Source organism: Heterocephalus glaber, unplaced genomic scaffold (assembly GCF_053883595.1).
Source record: "Heterocephalus glaber isolate CG9 unplaced genomic scaffold, H.glaber_assembly_v1.0 deba00001457, whole genome shotgun sequence".
NCBI lineage: Eukaryota > Metazoa > Chordata > Mammalia > Rodentia > Bathyergidae > Heterocephalus > Heterocephalus glaber.
The window spans coordinates 36589587-36608451 of NW_028258305.1; the positions used below are offsets into that span (position 1 = coordinate 36589587).

Consider the following 18865-nt stretch of genomic DNA (forward strand, 5'->3'; position numbering starts at 1 on the left):
TCTTGGTTCTTATTTTTTCCCCATTCCCCTGCCCTCCCTTCAACCTCTCCACCCCTCCCTATTTACAAAGACTTTGTTTCCATTTTTTCCTTTTTGCAAATCTTATTAAAAAGCAGACATCTGGAATAGAGTTTAAATAATTGTTGTATCTTTTTTTTCCTTCTGGTCAGCACTATAAATATAAAGCCTACAGATGAGTTTAGGTGGCTTCAGAAGTATAAATTCAGCTAATTTTATATTCTTTTTCAAATGTCATTTATCAGGCACAGTTCTGAAATGTTGATGATTGAATAAGAGATACATGGATTTCTGAATATTCATAATTGTGATACCTAGGGCAGGGCATATTAGAAGTTAAATGCTAGCCCAGATTTCAGAATAAATGTTTCCCAAAAGTGAGAGTTGTAAATTATCTCAAGATATCTTAGAGTAGGTTAAGTTTCTCAATGACATGAGAATTGAGGTATTTACTATTTACTGTGGAGTATAATTCTCAGAGATGTACTTTCAGTTTCTTACCCAATGGAGAGCATATACATACATGTATTATATTTTTTCTTTTTTTTTGTACCAGGGATTGAATTTAGGACCTTGCACTTACAAGACAGGCATGATGCCACTTAGCTAATTCCCTGGCCTGATTATATGTTTTTTAAATATCTGTATAAATGACTACATCAAAACAATGTAAGATACAAATCTATTATATAAGAATCAATCTTGCAGTCAGATTTTTGCATCTGGTAACAGCTTTGAGTTTTAGTTAAAAATACTATATGGCAAAGAAAAGGTGCTTTTTAATTTTATCACTTCGATTAGTATGGCTTTTCTTTTCCAAATTGGATAATGGATCAAAATAAAACTTGTCAATGTGAATTCATTTATTGAACTTGATACTTGTTTTGCTAGAAATGTTATGTAATGTCAATGTTATAAAACATCAAAAGTTATAAATCAAGCTACTGAGCTAATAAAATATGTTCTATGTTCTTAACTTGAAGAATATATAATCAATCTTCATTCTTTATGGATTTTATATTTTTTAATTTGCCTACTTTCTAAAATGTACTTATAATCCCCAAACTGGTATTTGCAGCACAAAGCCTGGTAATTAATGAACATAGAATGGTGAAAATTTTGAGTTGCCATTGTGTCAGTTCCCAGTTGAAGTTGGATAGGGTGACTCTCTGTCTTATTGTTTCAGGTCTCATTCTGTAAACATGCCCATTTCACAGTCTTTGTAGTGCTTTCTGTACACATTTTTTGTTGTTGTTGGTTGATTTCAATTTTGAAAATGGCCCCAAAGTACTGCTGAAGTGCTGTCTGGTGTTCCTAAGTGCAAGAAGATTGTGGCAAAAACCTTATGGAGAATAGATGAGTTTTCTATGAGCTTCATTTGGGCACAGGTTACAGTGCTGTTGACTATGAGTTCAGTGTTGATAAGTGAATAAGACATAGGTGTTTTAAGTGTATTAATTGCTTGGCAAAAATAAAAATTAAGGTTAAGTATTGATCAGTTGATGCAAATGTTGAGATCAAAAGTTTGGGGGAATCTAACCTTATGTTTTCCTTGGGTAAAGATTCAGTACTCACTAATGCAGTATTAACAGTGACTTTATAGAACATAACTACTGTGAGTAATGAAAACTGACCAAGGGCCAGGGATTTAGCTCAGTGGCACAGCACCTGCCTAGCAAGCGCAAGGTCCTGAGTTTGATCCCCAGTACTGGAAAAAAACAGAAACAAAAAGCAAGAGAACTGACCAAACAGTCAAGGTGACAGAATTGAAATATATATGTAAATTTATGGTTTGTATTTGACTAGAACTCATCACAATATCAATGCTTACTGAATTTAACTTAATTATATCATACATGGCTGATCTATTGACAAGCCGATGACATTTGAATAAATAATAAAGATACACATAATTTATCACTTACTATAATTTATTTTACAGTATTTACTTGCCTTATTTCAGCAAAATCATGAATTATATTGTTATAGTATTTTTACCTAATTGTGTTCTATTAACAGTAATGATAAAAACATTTAAAACTGCAACTGTGTTTAAGTGAACATGATATGAATATATTTTCATCATAAGATAAAAGTACTTTTCAAAAATATTTTTCTTTTAAAGTATTAAAATTACAGATAAAATTAAATTAAAATTAATGAGTGTCAGCATTTAAAATCAACTTTAATGAATTTGATTTATAATTAAATTATTTAAAATGTAATTAACCCACTTAATATTTTATAAAACAAATGTATTGGTAGTTCTAGGGTTATATATTGCTTCTTGGTTGCCAACACCATAATTACCAAATAGCTCTAAAATATGAAGTAGAACTTGAAGAGAGACAGAGTCTTCATTACTTGGAAACAATACTTATTAAAGTGTTTTCTTTTTGCTATTAAGGAACAAGTATTTTTAACAAACTAATTAATCCATATTTTATTTAGTTAGGTGTTTTTGTTACAATGTTTCTCATATTCTGAATCTTTCTACAACTCTGGCTCTTATGTCAGCAGTGAAGCAGCCTTTCAGAGTCCAGGATGGCTCCCAGCTTATACTGGACCAACATTCCTGCCCATAACATAAATAGCTCTAATAAAATATTTTTTAAAAATAGAGGCACTGAAAAGTGACAAAAAGCAAACAGAAAATTGAGAAATTTGACAATTGAAGGAAGATAATGTCAGCAGATGAGATTCACATATATAAGGGTTTTCCTCTGAGGAGACTCTTTAGTCCTCACAGTTCAAGTAGAAAGCCATATCTTATTGCAAGAGGACTCAGAAGATCCGGTGTGGAGATGTCAGGATGTCATATAAGCACCAATCAAATCATCAGCTGACCTCTGAAATGTGTACATAAAATGTGTATATAAAAGGTTCCCCAAAAAGCCTAGTGAAATACAAGATCTGGTAGGCTGAATAAACAGAGACCATTCCCATTGAGACAGAATTTGAAGTTTGATTCCTGCCAGATGAGAGTGGTTTGGTAAACATCTTGGACTTTCTATTGAGATCCCAGATTAGTGACATCTTAGGGGTAAAAACCATGCATAGGACTAATGATTTCCCTAGGACTAATGGAGCTACAACTAAACAAAATGAAAACCGAGCCTTCACAAGCTGAAAGTGATCAAGGGGAAGAGGACTGGACATGTCACAGTTAGTATGCAATAAAAAACAACTAAATATATAAAGAAATGGGAAAACGTTATCCAAGATCAAGGAAAAGTTTACTTCATTGAATCTGATCTACAGATACCTAGATGCTTAAATAAGCAAACTTTTGATTTTATTAAAATATAATAATCTACAAAAATTTGTTATGAGTGAAAAATAGGGAGTTTTATTAGCCACAGCAATTAGAAAAGAGAAAGAAATAAAAGGAATAAAGATAGGAAAGGAAGAAGTTAAACAGTCATTTTTTGCTGATGATATGACACTTTACATAGAAGACCCAAAAAATTCCACCAAGACTTCTAGACTTAATTGACAGATTCAGTAGAGTAGCTGGATAAAATGTCAACACTCAAAAAACAATAGCCTTCTTATACATAAATAACAGACTCACTGAGAGAGAAATTAGGGAAACAATTCCTTTCATAATAGCATCCCCCAAAAATGAAATATCTAGGAATCAATCTAACAAAGGAAGCAAAGGACCTCTAGGCTGAAAACTACAGCACTCTGAAAAAAGAGATCGAAGAAGATATAAGAAAATGGAAGGACATCCCTTACTCCTGGGTAGGAAGAGCCAATATAGTGAAAATGGCCAAAACTTCCAAAACTACTATATAGATTTAATGCAATGCCAATTGAAATTCCAACAATATACTTCACAGAACTAGAGAAAACAATCCAAAAATTCATTTGGAACAAGAAGAGACCTAGAATAGCAAAAGCAATTCTAAGCAACAGAGACATGGCAGGGGGTATCACAATCCCCAACTTGAAACTATACTACAAAGCTACTGTGATAAAATCAAATCAGCATGGTACTGGCAAAGAAACAGACCCGAAGATCAGTGAAATACATTAGAAGATGCAGAAACAACTACAGATATACTCAGCCACCTCATCTTTGACAAAGGAGCCAACCACCCTCATTGGAGGAAAGATAGACTGTTTAATAAATGGTGTTGGTAAAACTGGATTTCAGCCTGCCAGAGATTAAAACTAGACCCATACCTATCACCATGCACTAAAGTAAGATTGAAGTGGATTAAAGATCTAAATATTAAGACAGAAACATTACATTTGCTGGAAGATAAGTTAGATCGAACTCTTGAAGACATTGACATAGGAAAAGACTTCATGAACAAAACTTCAGTAGCACAAGAACTAGCACAAAGAATCAACAAGTGGGATTTCATCTTATTAAAAAGTTTCTGAACTGCAAGAGAAACTACCAACAGAGCTAAGAGACAACCTACAATGTGGGAAAAAATTTTCAGCAGCTGTACTTCAGACAAAAGACTACTGTCTAGAATATATAAAGAACTGAAAAAAATTAGACCCCTGGAATTCAAAGATCCAATTCAAAAATGGGCATCTGAAATGAACAGGCATTTCTCAGACAAAGAAGTAAAAGCAGCAAATAAATATATGAAAAAATATTCAACATCACTGGTTATTTGAGAGATGCAGATGAAAACAACACTGAGATTCCACCTCACTCCAGAAAGAATGGCTGTTATAAAGTATTCATCCAATAACAAATGCTGGCAGGGTTGTGGAGAGAAAGGAACCCTTCTCCATTGTTGCTAGGAGTGCAGACTGGTGCAACCACTGTGGAAATCAGTATGGAGATAACTCAAAAATCTAGGACTAGAGGTCCCATTTGGTCCAGCTATTCCCCTGCTGGGTATCCTCCTCAAAGAATTAAAAGAATCATACCAGAGCGATATATGTGTACCCATGTTTATAGTGGCACAGTTTGTAATAGCTAAAGCTTGGAAATAGCCCAAGTGCCCATCAACTGGAGACTGGATAAAGATGGTGTGGTTTTTAAAAAAAATAAAATGGAGTGCTACTCAGCCATAAAGAATGAGAAACTAGAGATATTTATAGTTAAATGAATGCATATTGAGGCCATCCTCTTAAGTGAAATAAATAGGACACACACGTGTAAATACCGAATAGTTTCTCTAGTGTGAGAAACTGAAAGTGTAATTAAGGATTAAAATGATTAAAATAAATAATTGATAATTTGAAATATGAAGAAAAGGCTCAAAGGGGTAGGGGTGGCAGGAAGGGAAGGGGAGAGATCAGAGTTATAGACTGGAATCTGGAAAGAATCCATATATAAATCGTGTTAAAAACTATAGGAAGAGATGTAGATAGAGACTAGGCTGGAGCTCATCAGTGGGTTGGGAAGGAAGAGTCACTGAGATCAAAGGAGAGAAGAGTGTGTTTCCAGAAGAAGCACATACAGCTATGTACAGTACACAGTACTCGATAGTGTGATAAATGACTGTTACTGTTTTAGGTACTTATCATAACATGCTGTGCTTTTCATCCATTAGAGCATAATCCTACTTATATAAAAGAGTTTACTGTAAAACAGTGTGCTGCTATGGCAGTGGTGGCCTCATGTCTCTCATGTTTAACTGCGTATTTGGATAATATCAAGGGGCCATCACAGATGATTGACGTATACCTTTTCAGTTTGCACTTAGAAGTTGGCACTCTGTGTGGTACTTTTCGATACACATGGATGAAATTGCCTAATAATATATTTCTCATTATATTTCCATCATGTGTCACATGACTGTATCAAAATTTAAATAAAAAAAATTTGGCCTATGTGGAGTCTACTAGCTAATTAGAATTTTTTTTCCAGACCACTATTTGTTCAATCTTAGTTTTGGAAATCTTTCTAAAACAAATAATATCCTCTGATGTCTTGTTAATGCTTGAGATTTTTAAAAAATTATATGGAAAAATGTTTAAGTACTTTTCACTTTTGCTTTGGTTGAGTTCTACTATATTTGAATATTATTATAGTTTTTTTCCCTTGCATTTTTTTTCTTTGAATAATTTTAATTTTTGTATATGTGTGTGTTTGATAATAAAGTTATACAAAAAATAGAGTGTTTTAGAAGACATAAAACTATTTAAAAAACATGAAAATCCTAGAGTTGAAAAATAGAATATCTGAAATAAAAAATTTGCAGGATGAGATTACCATCAAATTGGCCACTGTGTTAGCTTTCCATCACTGTGGAAAAATATTTCATAAAAAAAATTAAAAGGAAGAAAGATTTATGTTAGCTCATCATTTTATAGTCTAATTGCTTTGAGCCTAAGGCAGGGTAGAACATCATGGCAGGAAGCATGTGGTGGAGCAAAGATATTCATTTCATGGTGGCCAGTGTTCTCAAGGGCATCCTCTAAATGATTTACTTCCTGCAACTAGGAACCACTCCTGAAGTTACACTACTTCCCAATAATGACCAAACCTTTACCACATGGCCTCTGGGAGACATTTCTGATACAAAGAACATTCTTTCCCTGGCCTCCAAAGGCTCATGTCAATCTCACAATGTAAGATCCATTAGGCCTTCTCCACAGTCTCAACAGTTCCAACATTGCTCAAAAGTCCAGTTAAAAATCTCCTCTGAGCCTCAAGGTAAACTCTTAGCTGTAAGCCCCTATAAAATTCAATGAAAAGTTGTACACTTCTAAGATTCAATGGCACTGTAAACATTCCCATTCCAATTGCAAAAGGGAGGAATAAGAAAATACCACGGAGGGATCAGGCCAAAATAAGACCCAAACTCAGCAGCGGAAACATTATATTCTTAATTCCGTGTACGTCAAGGGCACATGATAGGGTGATGTAAGCTCCAGAGGATGTGGCATCTGATTCCATGGCAAGCTATGGTCAGTGTGGTCTTTCTCTTGGGCTGGCTCCACTTGCTGCATGCAGCTTCCTCAAATATGTATTCCACATTGCTGGCATCTTTAACTTCCTGGGATCTTCACTGCATTTTCCACGTCACTCTAACAGCTTCACATATCACTCTACTGGGAACTGCTTACAGGGACTCCAACCCTGGCACATACCACCTAGTCTTCCAGGCCTTTCTTTGAAATCTTGGTGGAAGCATCCATGACTCCATAACCCTTGCACTCTGTATGCTTGTAAAACTAGCACCACGTGGACAACTTCAAGGTCTTCTGCCAGTGGGCACAGTATACAAGTTCTCTTTGGACCATGGCTTCAATGACTATTGAGTGTCTAGATGGCTGAACATGGGGAAATGCTTCTGAGGGAAATAATTTACTAGGCAGTCCTGTATGAGGAGAGTGCTCCAGGGCTTGGTTCTCAAAGGAAAGTCACCTTCCTTCTTTCCTTCCTTATTTCTCTCTCTTTCTTTCTTTCTTTCTTTCTTTCTTTCTTTCTTTCTTTCTTTCTTTCTCTCTCTTTCTCTTTCTCTCTCTCTCTCTTTCTTTCTCTCATTCTTCTTTCTGTAGTACTGGAAACTGAACCTAGGGGCTTTGCACTGAGCTACATCTCCAGCCTATTTATATTTTTTATTTTGACAGGACCACCTAAATTGCCCAAGAGTGGGCTTGAACTTGTGATCCTCCTGCTTCAGCTTCCCAGAGTGCTGGAGAAAGCAAAGTCTTTCAAATGAATTTGTATTTACATCCTTGAGCCTGTGATAGGTGAGGTCTGAACAGTCACTGAGATGTTCTTAAGGTACCCTTCCCATTGTCCTGATGGCAAGTACTTGGCTTAATTTTAGCTTGTTAGCACACATATGTAGTACATAATGTTTACATTTCTGTGGGAAGTTGGTACTTGTACATAACATGGTGCCGAGCTATTTAGAAATTACCTGTCTTTGGCCACAACATTAAAAGTGCTCTTTTTCTGGCCAAACTGCAAAGTTTTCAAATATTTCTGCTCTATTTTTTGCTCCCAGTTCTCACTGTAAATCTGGCTGAAAGCATCCAGCAATACAAATATTACTGGCTGAATGTTGTGTTGCCTTGATGTTTCCACAGCTAGGGTATTTTAGTCCTTCACCTTTAATGTCAGCTTCCCACAAGGTCTCTGAAAATGGGCAGATTGCAGACAAGCTCTTTGCCAGAATGTAGCATGAATGGCTTCTAGTCTGGTTCACAGTAGAGTCCTTGTTCCCATTTGAAATTTCATAAGCACACATTTTATGAACAGTAAATGTGAACAATATTCCTATTAGCATTTGGATTTTCTGAGCTTCCATCAGAACTGCCCATTAAGCTCCATTTCTAGCATTTTAGGTTTTTTTACAGCATACTTCAAGTTTTTCCAAAATCCTCCTAATTCCAAACCAAACCAATTCCAAAGTCTTCTGAACCACATTGTCAAGTATGGTAATAGCAGTGACCCTACTCCTGGTACTGATTTGCTATGTTAGTCAGCAGGGGCAAAATGCCTTAAAAGGAAGAGTTACTGTGGCTCAGTTTCAGACCAAGGTTTCTTGGCCCTATCACTTTGGGCTTATGGTAAGGCAGTGTTTGAAGCAGACACAAAGCCCATGCTCAAGACCAGAAGACACTCCGAGTTAGGCCACCCTGGGGCTCAGAACAGCCAAGAGAAGTCAGCATATCTGCCAAACAAAGATCCCAAGAGTGGAGAAATTTCCCAAATGCAATGGTTTATTGAGGATTTACCACATTACATGCAGCAAGATTAAGGGGAGCTCACCCAAGGCACAAGTTGGAACCTGGAGGCAGCACTGAAGGTGCAGGATGTTTCTTCCACCTGCCAACATGCTGTGAGAACATGACCGGGGGCCCAATGGGCAGCACTGAAACTCACAGTGATCTGGACACTGGTATAGCTAAGGAGTCAAACAGAGCATAATTGACAGGCAGAGTGAAGGTCACAGACAGTTACAGAGCTTCAGCAGTGGCTCTGTGAAAAGCAGTACCTAGGGCAAAATCTATAAGGACAGAGCCAGAAGACTAGCCAATGAGTAGCCAGAGGTTTCATCTTTTATGCTGTGGGGAGTTTTATACAAACAATACGGGCTAATCTTACAGTGGTGTACAAACATCATGTGCTAATCCTATGGTGGTAAAAATATGTTTTTCTTTATGGTAGAAATATATATATTTTGAAAACATATTTTTATAAGTTTCTCAAAAGGGCTTCACAGGATAAGTTTTTTGGCATGCAGGCCATATGGTCATCACACTATATGGTTACCACACAAGCTATGACACAGACACACAGGTTGTATAGTTATCACATGGGTCACAAGCTAATTTGGACTCAGTAAGTTTAGGCTCAGAAAGTAAGTTTGAAACGAGACAGAAGCATAAGATGGCTTCTGTCCTGCACACAGCAGGCAGAGAACATCAAGGTGAGAAGTGTGTGAGTGAGCAGTCTACTCACCTCACAGTGGCCATGATGCAAAGAAAGAGAGGAAGGGCCTGGGGTCCCAATATACCTTTCAAGGATCTCTTTTTATATTTCCATTTCTGATGAAACACATGTGTTTTTCGGGGGGGAGACTTCATTTTCATCTGTGTGATTTTTATCTAGAAAAACTTTCTTTACCATTTATTACAGTATAGTTATGAATCCTCTTACTTTTTAAAATCTGAAAATATCTTTGTTTTGCCTTCATTATTGAATGATATCTTTTGCTGGCGATATGTAGAAATCTGGGATGACAATTTTCTTTCAGTATTTTAAAAAGTCATCTTCTATTCTCTGCTGCTCTATATGTTTTCTGATGAGAAATTAACTATTAATCAAATTGTTCTTATCCATAAAAGGATCTTGTTTTATTACTAGTCTTTAGATTTGATCTTTGTTTGGGGTATTTTTGTGTTTTTCTGCCTTTTGCTCATTAAGAACCTTGAATTTGTAAACATCTGTATTTTATTAAACTTGGGAACATTTTAGACAATATTTACTTGAATATTTTTAAGATGTATTTCTCCCTGGTAATTCTAATTACATATACATTTGACTATTTCTATGTATAAGGTCATTGATGGTGTGCTTGTTTTCCATCTTTTTTTCTAATGATCTGTCTTCAACATTATGCTTTCCTTTGTCTTTTTCAGTGATAATGTCTAGCTCATAATATTTAAATTTCAGGAATTGTGCTTTTGGGTTCTAGGAGATTCATATTTAAAATTTTTTTTCTATATTTCTGTTGAGGTTTTCCATTTCTTTGTTGAGAATTTGTTTCATGCCTTTAAAGCATGTTTTATTTTATACTTGGCTGAGATTAATTATTATCATGTGTTAGATTGTGTCATCCCGGAGCAGGGTGGGTCCTTAATCCACCGTGACTTGTGTCCTTATAGAACAGGAAATACTGACACAGGCACACACTAACAAACATGGAGAATGCCATGTGGAAATCTAGGCAGAGAGAGAGATGATACTTCTATATGCCAAAGAATGCCAAAGATTGCCAAAGACTGCCAGTTAATCCCTAGAAGTTAGAAGAGAGATGTAGGACAAATTATCTCTCACAGTCCTCGGAGGAGCCAAACCTGCTGACATCTCCAGCCTCCGGGACTGTGAGACAATAAATTTCTATTGGTTAAGCCACTCAGTTTGTGAAACTATTACAGAAGCCCTAGCAAACTAGTAGAATATAATAGCCACTTGTCTGCTAATGGTAGAATTTCATTCGCCCCAGGATTGGACACAGCTGATTTTCTTTTCTCTTGTGAATATGTTTAATTACATTTACGCTTCTATGTCAGGTGTTTTGGATTGTATCTTGGACATTATCAAGGACAAATTGCAGAGATTTGGGGTTGTCTCATGTTTAATATTATTTCTTTGTTTTAGTGGATAATTTTCTTGGTTGGACCTGCACCTTCACATGTGTTTTGTAAAACATTACCTTTACCCCCCAAAAGCTTTGGCTTTTGTTTCCAATTCCTAAGAATTCCACTCTTGGAATTTCCTGGTAGGAGTAGCTGTCATTCATGGTGGGTCCTAATGTTTTATGCTAATGAGCTGACTTAGGATGAGGACCACCTGTAGCAGGATGATTAACTGTGGTTGAGGATTTGAATAACATGACATCAGTTTGAACTCTGAGGAGGGGATGAGGGCTAGAAATTGAGTTCAATAACACAGCCAGTGATTTAATCGATCATCCTTCCTTATGAAACTTTAATAAAACTTCTGGACATTGAAGCTTGGGTAAGCTTTGCTGTTTGACAATACACTGGACATTAACACACATTAATGTTTTGGGGAGGTAGTGCACCCTGATTCCTTGGGGGTAGAGTATAAGGATGCTTCATGTTTGGGACCCTCCCAGTCTTTACCCTATGCATCTCTTCTTTTGTCAGGTTCTGATTTTTATGTTTTTACTATAATAAAACTGTAATTACCAGTATAGTTCTTTTCTGAGTTCGGTAAGCAGTAGTGAATTATGAAAACTGAAGGGTTAGTGGGGATCTGTAAGAATGTAGCCAGCTGTGCCGAAGAATGTAGCCAGGTGGCCTATGGACCCCTGTATTCAGCTGGTATCTGAGGTCAGGGAAGTCTCATGGAGGACTTTGTCCTTAACCCATGAAGGACACAGGTTATATGTGAAGCTCAGGCCCTCTAGTAGTTGGTATTAGAAGAGCATGTAACATGTCTAATAATTTTGGGGATGCTGGATATTGTGAAGGCTACATTGTTACTTGTCTGGACTTAATTGTATTCCTTTAAAGAGAGTTGTTTTCCATGTTCCACTGTACTGACCTTTAAAAATAATTTACCACTTGTTATATAGTGAAAATTGATGGTAACAAGGGGAAGCTAGAAGAAACAGAAAATTGTGTAATGTTAAAACAATAATCTACCTAAGTATTAGTCAAAAATTTATCACTCAAATGCCTATTGTTACAAATTGGATGTTTGCATGCCTTCTAAATTCATATATTGAATTCCTAACCTCTTAGTGTTGCTGTATTTTGAGATGAGGCCTTTAGGAATAAATTGAGGTTAAGGAGGTCATAAAGGTGGGGCTTGATTGGATTAGTGTCCTTCTAAGAAGAGAAACTACAGTACTTTCCTTCTCCTCCTTCCCCTCCTCTCTCTCGCTCCCTCCCTCTCCATCTTTGTGAATGCACTGGAGAAAGACCAAAAGTCCATGTAAAGACATAGCAAGAGCATAGCTCTCTACAAGCCAGGAAGAGAGTTGTTATCACCTCATTTAGTCAGAACCTCGATCTTGGACTTCTAGCCTCCAGAACTGTAAGAAAGTAAATTTATGTTGTTTGAGTCATGGCAACCTGAGCTCACTAATACAGTGGACTTTGAGATAAGACCAGAGCTGAGCAACTTGGGTTAGGACCCAAATTAGTTTTAACTTATGAACAAAATCTTAAGTTACCACCCAAATCTGGCTGCTTGTGCTTCCAGATGGTCCCAGATACAGATTTAAGAGTTCTGGAAGGAACACTGCAACATCCTTTCCTGTGTGGGGAAATTGAGAAATCCTGGTCCAGTGTCTCTCTGAGAACACTGAGATCTGCCTGTATACAGGAGAGAGACTTTGAAAGCTGTGTAGAGGAGCCTGAGCCTTCAGTTGACCAACTTGAGTTACAACCAGCCCTGGGCAATGAATTGAGTTTGTAAGGCAAGGGTCCACTGTACATGCATCAAGAATAAGATGGTTAAACTGTAGTCTACACACATGATGAAATGCTATATAACGTTGAGAATAAACAAATTACAATTGTAATTAACACAGATAGATTACACACACACACGCACACACATGAGTATTAATCATGCCTTGGTGATACTGGAGGGACTGCCCATCACAGGGCTAGCTAATTTCTAAAGATTGTAAATGGCCACAGGATACTTTTCTATATGCAAACCAAATAATCCTTTATCATGGTTTTAAACTTTGGGCCACCATTTCCCTGCTTTAATCAGACCAAGATTAGGTAACAGATGACCACAGACAGGCCCTGCACCCCAGAGCCAGTGGAAGCATTAAAAATAGCCTTTCCTAAACCTGCTATTTCTATCTTGCCCACTTTCCCCCAGTCCCGTGGCTTCCTCACAGACCCCTGTGGTGCTGGGTGGCATGCTGTGTTTCTGGCTTCCAGGGATCTGTGAATATTATCTTTCCCTTTCATGAAAGGCATTTTAGTGTCTGTGTTTCTTACTATACCTGGGTAAAACAAATTTCAAGTACCATTAAAACACACACAAAGAGTAAATACTGTATGATCCCATTTAAATGAAGTTCAGAAGCAGGCAAAACTAATTTATGGCGTTAGAAGACAGAGTGGTTGTTATTCAGGAAAAGGGGATGTAAGGAAGCAAGAGGGGAGCTCCTGGCATGGTAGGAATCTCTCAACCTAGGTCCAGGTATGAGAATATGTTCACTTTGTGCAACTCAATTGAGGTGTATATCTATAATCTGGGGATTCTTTATGTAATAAAACAGTTGCATTATTTGTTCCAATTCTTTCCCTAGATCTTTGTCCTTTGTCAGGTCACTTTGTAATACTCTCCCACTCTGAATCTGGAATCAAATCCACCATGTGCCTTGATTTGGCCAGTAGAATAAATAGGAAATAAGAGCATGCCATTTCTTGGCCTGAGCATCAAGAGGCTTATGAGTTCCTTCTATTCTTGTATTTTTGTTATTGACAGTATTTAGAATGGCAGGGGTAGCTCACTCATCACAGGATGAGGGCCACAGCTTAGGCCCTTAATGCCAGCCCTGCCTGGAGGAAGGCTATAAGGTACTTCCCAGAAGAATGAATGAGTATAGTCAAGATCAGCTAAGCCCAGCTATTATGGTTTGATCGAAAATGTCCCCTCAAATTTTCATGTGTATTGAAATTGGAATACAGGAGGACTATAACTGACTTGCTGTGAGGAGACAGGTCCTGATTAGAGGCAGGTCACTGGGGGTGAGACCTGGAACGGTGCATCTCTCTCTCCAGCTCCACCCTTCTGTCTCTGCTTCCTGGCCACCATTACACGAGCAGCTTTTCTCTACCATTCCATTTCTGCCTTGGAGCCAGCTGAAACCCCTCAAATCTCGAATCTAGGGACTGAAACCCTTCAAATTTTGAGCCCAAGTCGCTTGCTCCTCCTTTAAGTTGTGAGTATTGGGTATTGTGTCTCAGTGTCCGGGAAAGTGACTAAGACACGAGTCTAGCTCAATTGATTTCTGGCCAACCCACAGATTTTCAAGCTGAAGATGATTGGTTTTAAGCTACTCACTTTTTAGGGTGGTTTGTTATTCAGGCAAAATTATTGTAGCAGTGGAAAAAAAGATAATGTCCAAAGTTGGGTAAAAGTAGGGAAAAAGATAGGAGATACTTGAAACAGAAGGAATTTCATTTAAAATATATTCCACTGAGCTGGGTTTGTAATACCACACTGCTTGTGTGGGAACATTGGTCAAAGGTATGTATGAGGTGGATATGCAGAAGTAAGGGACTTTTGGAGCCACACACCCAAAACCTCCTGGAATACATGGTTAGAGATTAAAAGATAGCCTACAGGGCCACAAGTCCAAGGAGGATCAAGCACACTGCCTTAAAGAATGAATGTTCTGACCCTCCTTCTCCCCGTATTCTGATTTATTACTTACACTGGCCCTAAGGTCAGTCATGTAACAGACCATCCTGACCTTCCCCGAATTTCTACCCAAATGTCCATCCTTTGTTCTTTATCCTTGCTTTCTGGTTTTATCAATAAAAGGCACAGAAGCTTCAGTTTGGGGCTGTCTTTCTGAGACTCTTATGATGAGTGGTCTCAGTTAAGGGCAGTCCTTCTGGGCCTTCTTGGAGTTTGAATTGAACATTGACTCTGAGTAATCTTTGATCCTTTGTGCTGTACCACAATTATGAACTGCAACAAGTGGTGCCCTGTGTGAGGAATAACTTGGTGCAACTCAATGCAGAGGACCGATCTTCCAGAGCCTGGAAAGGCAGTAGAGGCAGCCTTGGAATAGCCCAGAACATCTTCAGCAAGCTCACAGGTTTGGTTAATCAGCCCATAGGTATCTTAGTTGTTCAGTTGAATTGCTAAGTGAGTGGGGACAGTTCATTTGTTTGTTTCTTTTTTTCTCTTACTTTCTTTCATATGATAGGGATCAAACTTTATCCAAAGAGGAAAAGCAATTTAAGCAGCATTTACAGTGTCTCTCTTTTTTTTCTTTCTGTGTTCCCTGGTACAGTGTCTCTTAAAGACATATGGATGGAAAGTTTCTGAACCTCAATTTATTAAATTGGTAGCTATTCGAGAACAATGTCCATGGTTTCCTCTGGAGGACAGCCTGGGGATGGAGGACTGGGAACATGTGGGGCGAAAATTGCAACAGTCACTAAGTCCTGTAAAAACCGGACACCTTACTATCTTGCCATCTTTGCAGAGCTGCTACTTGACCCACTCAAAGGAAGTTCTACAAAAGCTTCCTCCTCCTCCCTTAGCTGCCTCTGAAAGGTCCCTTCTACCTCCAAGCCATGCCGCGGTCATGAACTGCAACATGTTTGCTCTCTAATGCTGCATAACATCATGAAATTTATAGTTCCCTGACTCAACAAGTCAGCCTCCCAGGGAGCCGATGATATTGAGAGAAGAAGTGACAACCACGATGCAGAGGGAGGGTTTGGGTATATGTGGGGTGGAGGGAGAAGATAAATGGGTTTGGCTAGGGAGGGTTGAATTTGATGTCTCTAAAGGTCATCCAAATGGAGTTTTCTAGCAGGGAGAAAATGAAAATCTGAAGCTCAAGTCTTTGCTGATGATCTAGATTTCTGCATCTTCAACAAGCAAGTAGTAATTGAGGAACTAAGGCTGCACCTGTGCAGTAAAGCCAGCGCAAAACCAGCTGGAAGTCGCTGTGATAACTGATACCTGGTATTCTATACAAAATGCTTCAACCAATCTGGGTGATTCCTATTGGTGATTATATCAGCTTTCCCACTGTGGGGAGAAAATACCTACATCCATAAGTTAAAAGAGGAGAGATTTATAGTTGGGTGGTAGTGCATGCCCATAATCCCAGCATTCTGAGAGGCTGAAGCAAGAGAATCACAAGTTTGAGGAACCTAGGCTTGACAACTTAGCAAAACCTTGTTGAAAGAAAGAATGAACAAAAGAAAGAAAGGTCTGGGGATGTAGCTCAGGGCAAAGACCCTGGGTTCAATCCCTAGTATTATTAATAAAAAAAAAGGAGAGGTTCACGTTGGCTCACAATTTCAAGGTTGGCTGACTCCCAGGTAGATAACTTTGTGGTGGAGAGATCTGGTGGAGAAAAGTTGCTCAACTCATGGCCTCCACGAAGCAGAGAGCAGGGAAAATGCTGGAGAGGAGGGGCCAGGTACCAGATGTAGTCCCCAAGGTCAGCCCCCATGACCCTCTTCCTCCAACTGGGCCCCACCTCCTAAGAGCCCATTCAGTTATGAACTCATTAATGGGTTAAACCAAGGATGAAGTTAGCACCTTCACAACCCAGCCTCCTCTCCAGGAGTGTCTTAACCCTGTTAAGCTGACAATTAAGATTACCCAGCACAATGCGCAATGCAAAACTGAAGCATGGTTACTGTTTAACAGCGCAAGAGGGAGATTGTAAATGTCTCTTGGCCAGCAAACACTAAGACATCACTATATGCGACCTGTTCCAGGAGTCGGGAAACAGCCCCAAAGTGGAACAGATGTGCCTTTCATCAGAATGGCTGGCAGGGCTGGCCAGAGTGGATGGGGAAATACTGAGATGTCCATGTGATGTGGTGACTTGGAACCAAGGGGGAAAGGGGAGAGGAAAAGGGGAAAGCCTGGGGTGACACCCTAAGTAGGGACCAGAGGAGAAAATAAGGATGAAGTAATCAAGAGAGTGAGACAAGACTGAAGAGAGATGTAAACAGCAGGTGGGGAGAGGAGGTCAATCCGGAAGGAGAAAGCCAGGTCAAGGAAGAAGAGAGGAGAAAAAGGGGCGCGCAATATACAGGAGAAGGCAGCCGAGAAAGGGTGGATGCTGAATCACAGAAGTGAAGAGAAAGAAGACGGGAACAGTAGAGGGTGAGCAAAGGGCGGGAAATGGAAGCAAGAAAACTAGTCCGGCTCAGGGAGGCTGCCTGTCCTGTCCGGCCTTTAGAGAGGAGTGGTTTCTCTGACAGAGCCCTGCTCCCCGGCTCCAGAGCTGAGGGCCTGTCCTGCGGGGGAAGCCCCGGACTTCAGGGAGTCTGGGGCAGCGCCGAGGCACTCCGCGGTTGGAGAGGCGAGGACGGCTTGGCAGGACCTCGACTGCCGGGTGCGATCCGTGCGTGCGTCCGCAGCTGTGCCCTGCGAACCCACCTCTGACCGAGAGCGTGGCCCCTGGACACATCTAGGGGCCCCTAGAGAAACCGCGGAGCAAGTAAGGCTGAGAGGGGCTGCACCTGTGGGCAAGGGGTGGGAGCGGATCGGAGAGTGGGAAAGAGCGGGGTACCCAGAGAGAGCGAAAGGCGCACTTTCGAGGGCGGAAGGAAGCCTCGAGGGTTTGGTGGAGGCTGAGGAAAATGAAGGGGGTTTGGGAACCGGAGCAGTTGGGGAGGTCCTGGCCTGCAGTTTGGGGATTGCCGGCTGCGCGGCGACGGCAGTAACGGTGTAGGGAGGCAGCACTACCTGGCCAACCGACCCCAGGCTCTTTGTCGTGCAGATTACTTCGTCCCAGAAGTTACAGCATCGCAGGATGATTGGTAAGGAACGAGTCATCGAAGGGCAGCCTTGGGGGACTCGGAGCGGAAAGCGGTGGCGAGGAGAGGCGCGCGGGAGGGGAAAGGGACCCTGGGACACCGGGCACCACGAAAGTCTCTGTCCCCCGAGTCTTGGCTGGGCGCCAAGGAGGCATAGCTGCGCGTCGAGCCGGGGTCGGACGCGCCCAGGTGGGAGGCACGAGGGGAGGGGCGGGAGCCGGGCCGAACGGGGCGGACGCCGGGTGGCGTCTCGGGCTCCATAAAGGGGCCGAGCGAGGGCTGCGCTCTCCCCAGCGCCGAGCGCGTCGCCCGCCCGCTCACCGAGAACAGACGCGATGCTAGTTCGGTGCCAGGAGAGCCCAGTACTGGCGGGCAGCGCCACTTTGGCCATCTTGGGGCTAATGATTCTGTACTTCGCGCAGCCCTCGTCCTACGGGAAGTTCAGCCAGACAGGGGCGCCCGGGGCTCAGTGCCTCCCCGCCCGCGCCGCCTGGTTCCTGCAGGAGCTGCCTTCCTTCGCCGTCCCGGTAGGGATCCTCTTCCAGCAGCCCCGCTTCCTTGTCGGACCGCCCGAGACTGTGCTTCTGGGGTTATTCTGCGCACATTACTTTCACAGGTAGCGTTTTGTCCAGCAGGCGCGGTGGGCAGGGTTCTGCTCAGGCTCCCAGGACCCAGGAGCGCAGCGCAAACGGAGAGCGTTTAGCTGCGCAGCGGGAGGAGCGCGGAGCTGGCCCCGGAGCACCTGCGGGGCCCGGGCCGGGCTGGACTCTGGGGGAGCTGGGAGGCATCCGCGGAGCGGCGCCGCCTCCACTTCCCCGGGCCCGCGCTCCTCTCCACAGCATCTAGGCATTTGGCGGCCCGCGCTCACGCGAAGGCGGTGCTACCGGTGCTGCCGAGTGGGAGGCAAGCTTGGCCACTCGGTGTGTTGAGCTGTGGGCCAGCCAGGGCTGTTCCTTCCTGCAAGGCGCGCTGTCTGCCGTTACCTGCACATCCCACGCCCGATGCCTTCTCTTGTTTCACTTTTCTCTCGCAGAGCTTGGCCAGGTTGATTCTGGGATCTTAGGAGAGTCTTAAGGGTTGGCACTTCCTGAAGGAAACTCAGCCCCGAGAAGCTGATCAGTTTAAGGAGGGCATGAGCAGGGAGATAGGCAGAGCCCAGACT

At 41.1% G+C, this 18865-nt stretch overlaps 1 protein-coding gene across 1 annotated transcript in view; it reads left to right on the forward strand.

Moving 5' to 3' along the window:
* Positions 1 to 17823: 17823 nt before the first annotated feature.
* Positions 17824 to 18865, forward strand: part of Srd5a2 (steroid 5 alpha-reductase 2) — a 64513-nt gene continuing 63471 nt past the window's right edge. Inside the window, exon 1 of the mRNA XM_004839259.3 lies at positions 17824 to 18319. Coding sequence (XP_004839316.1) covers positions 18039 to 18319 — 281 coding nt within the window. The 5' untranslated portion in view covers positions 17824 to 18038. The remainder of the gene's footprint in view (positions 18320 to 18865) is intronic.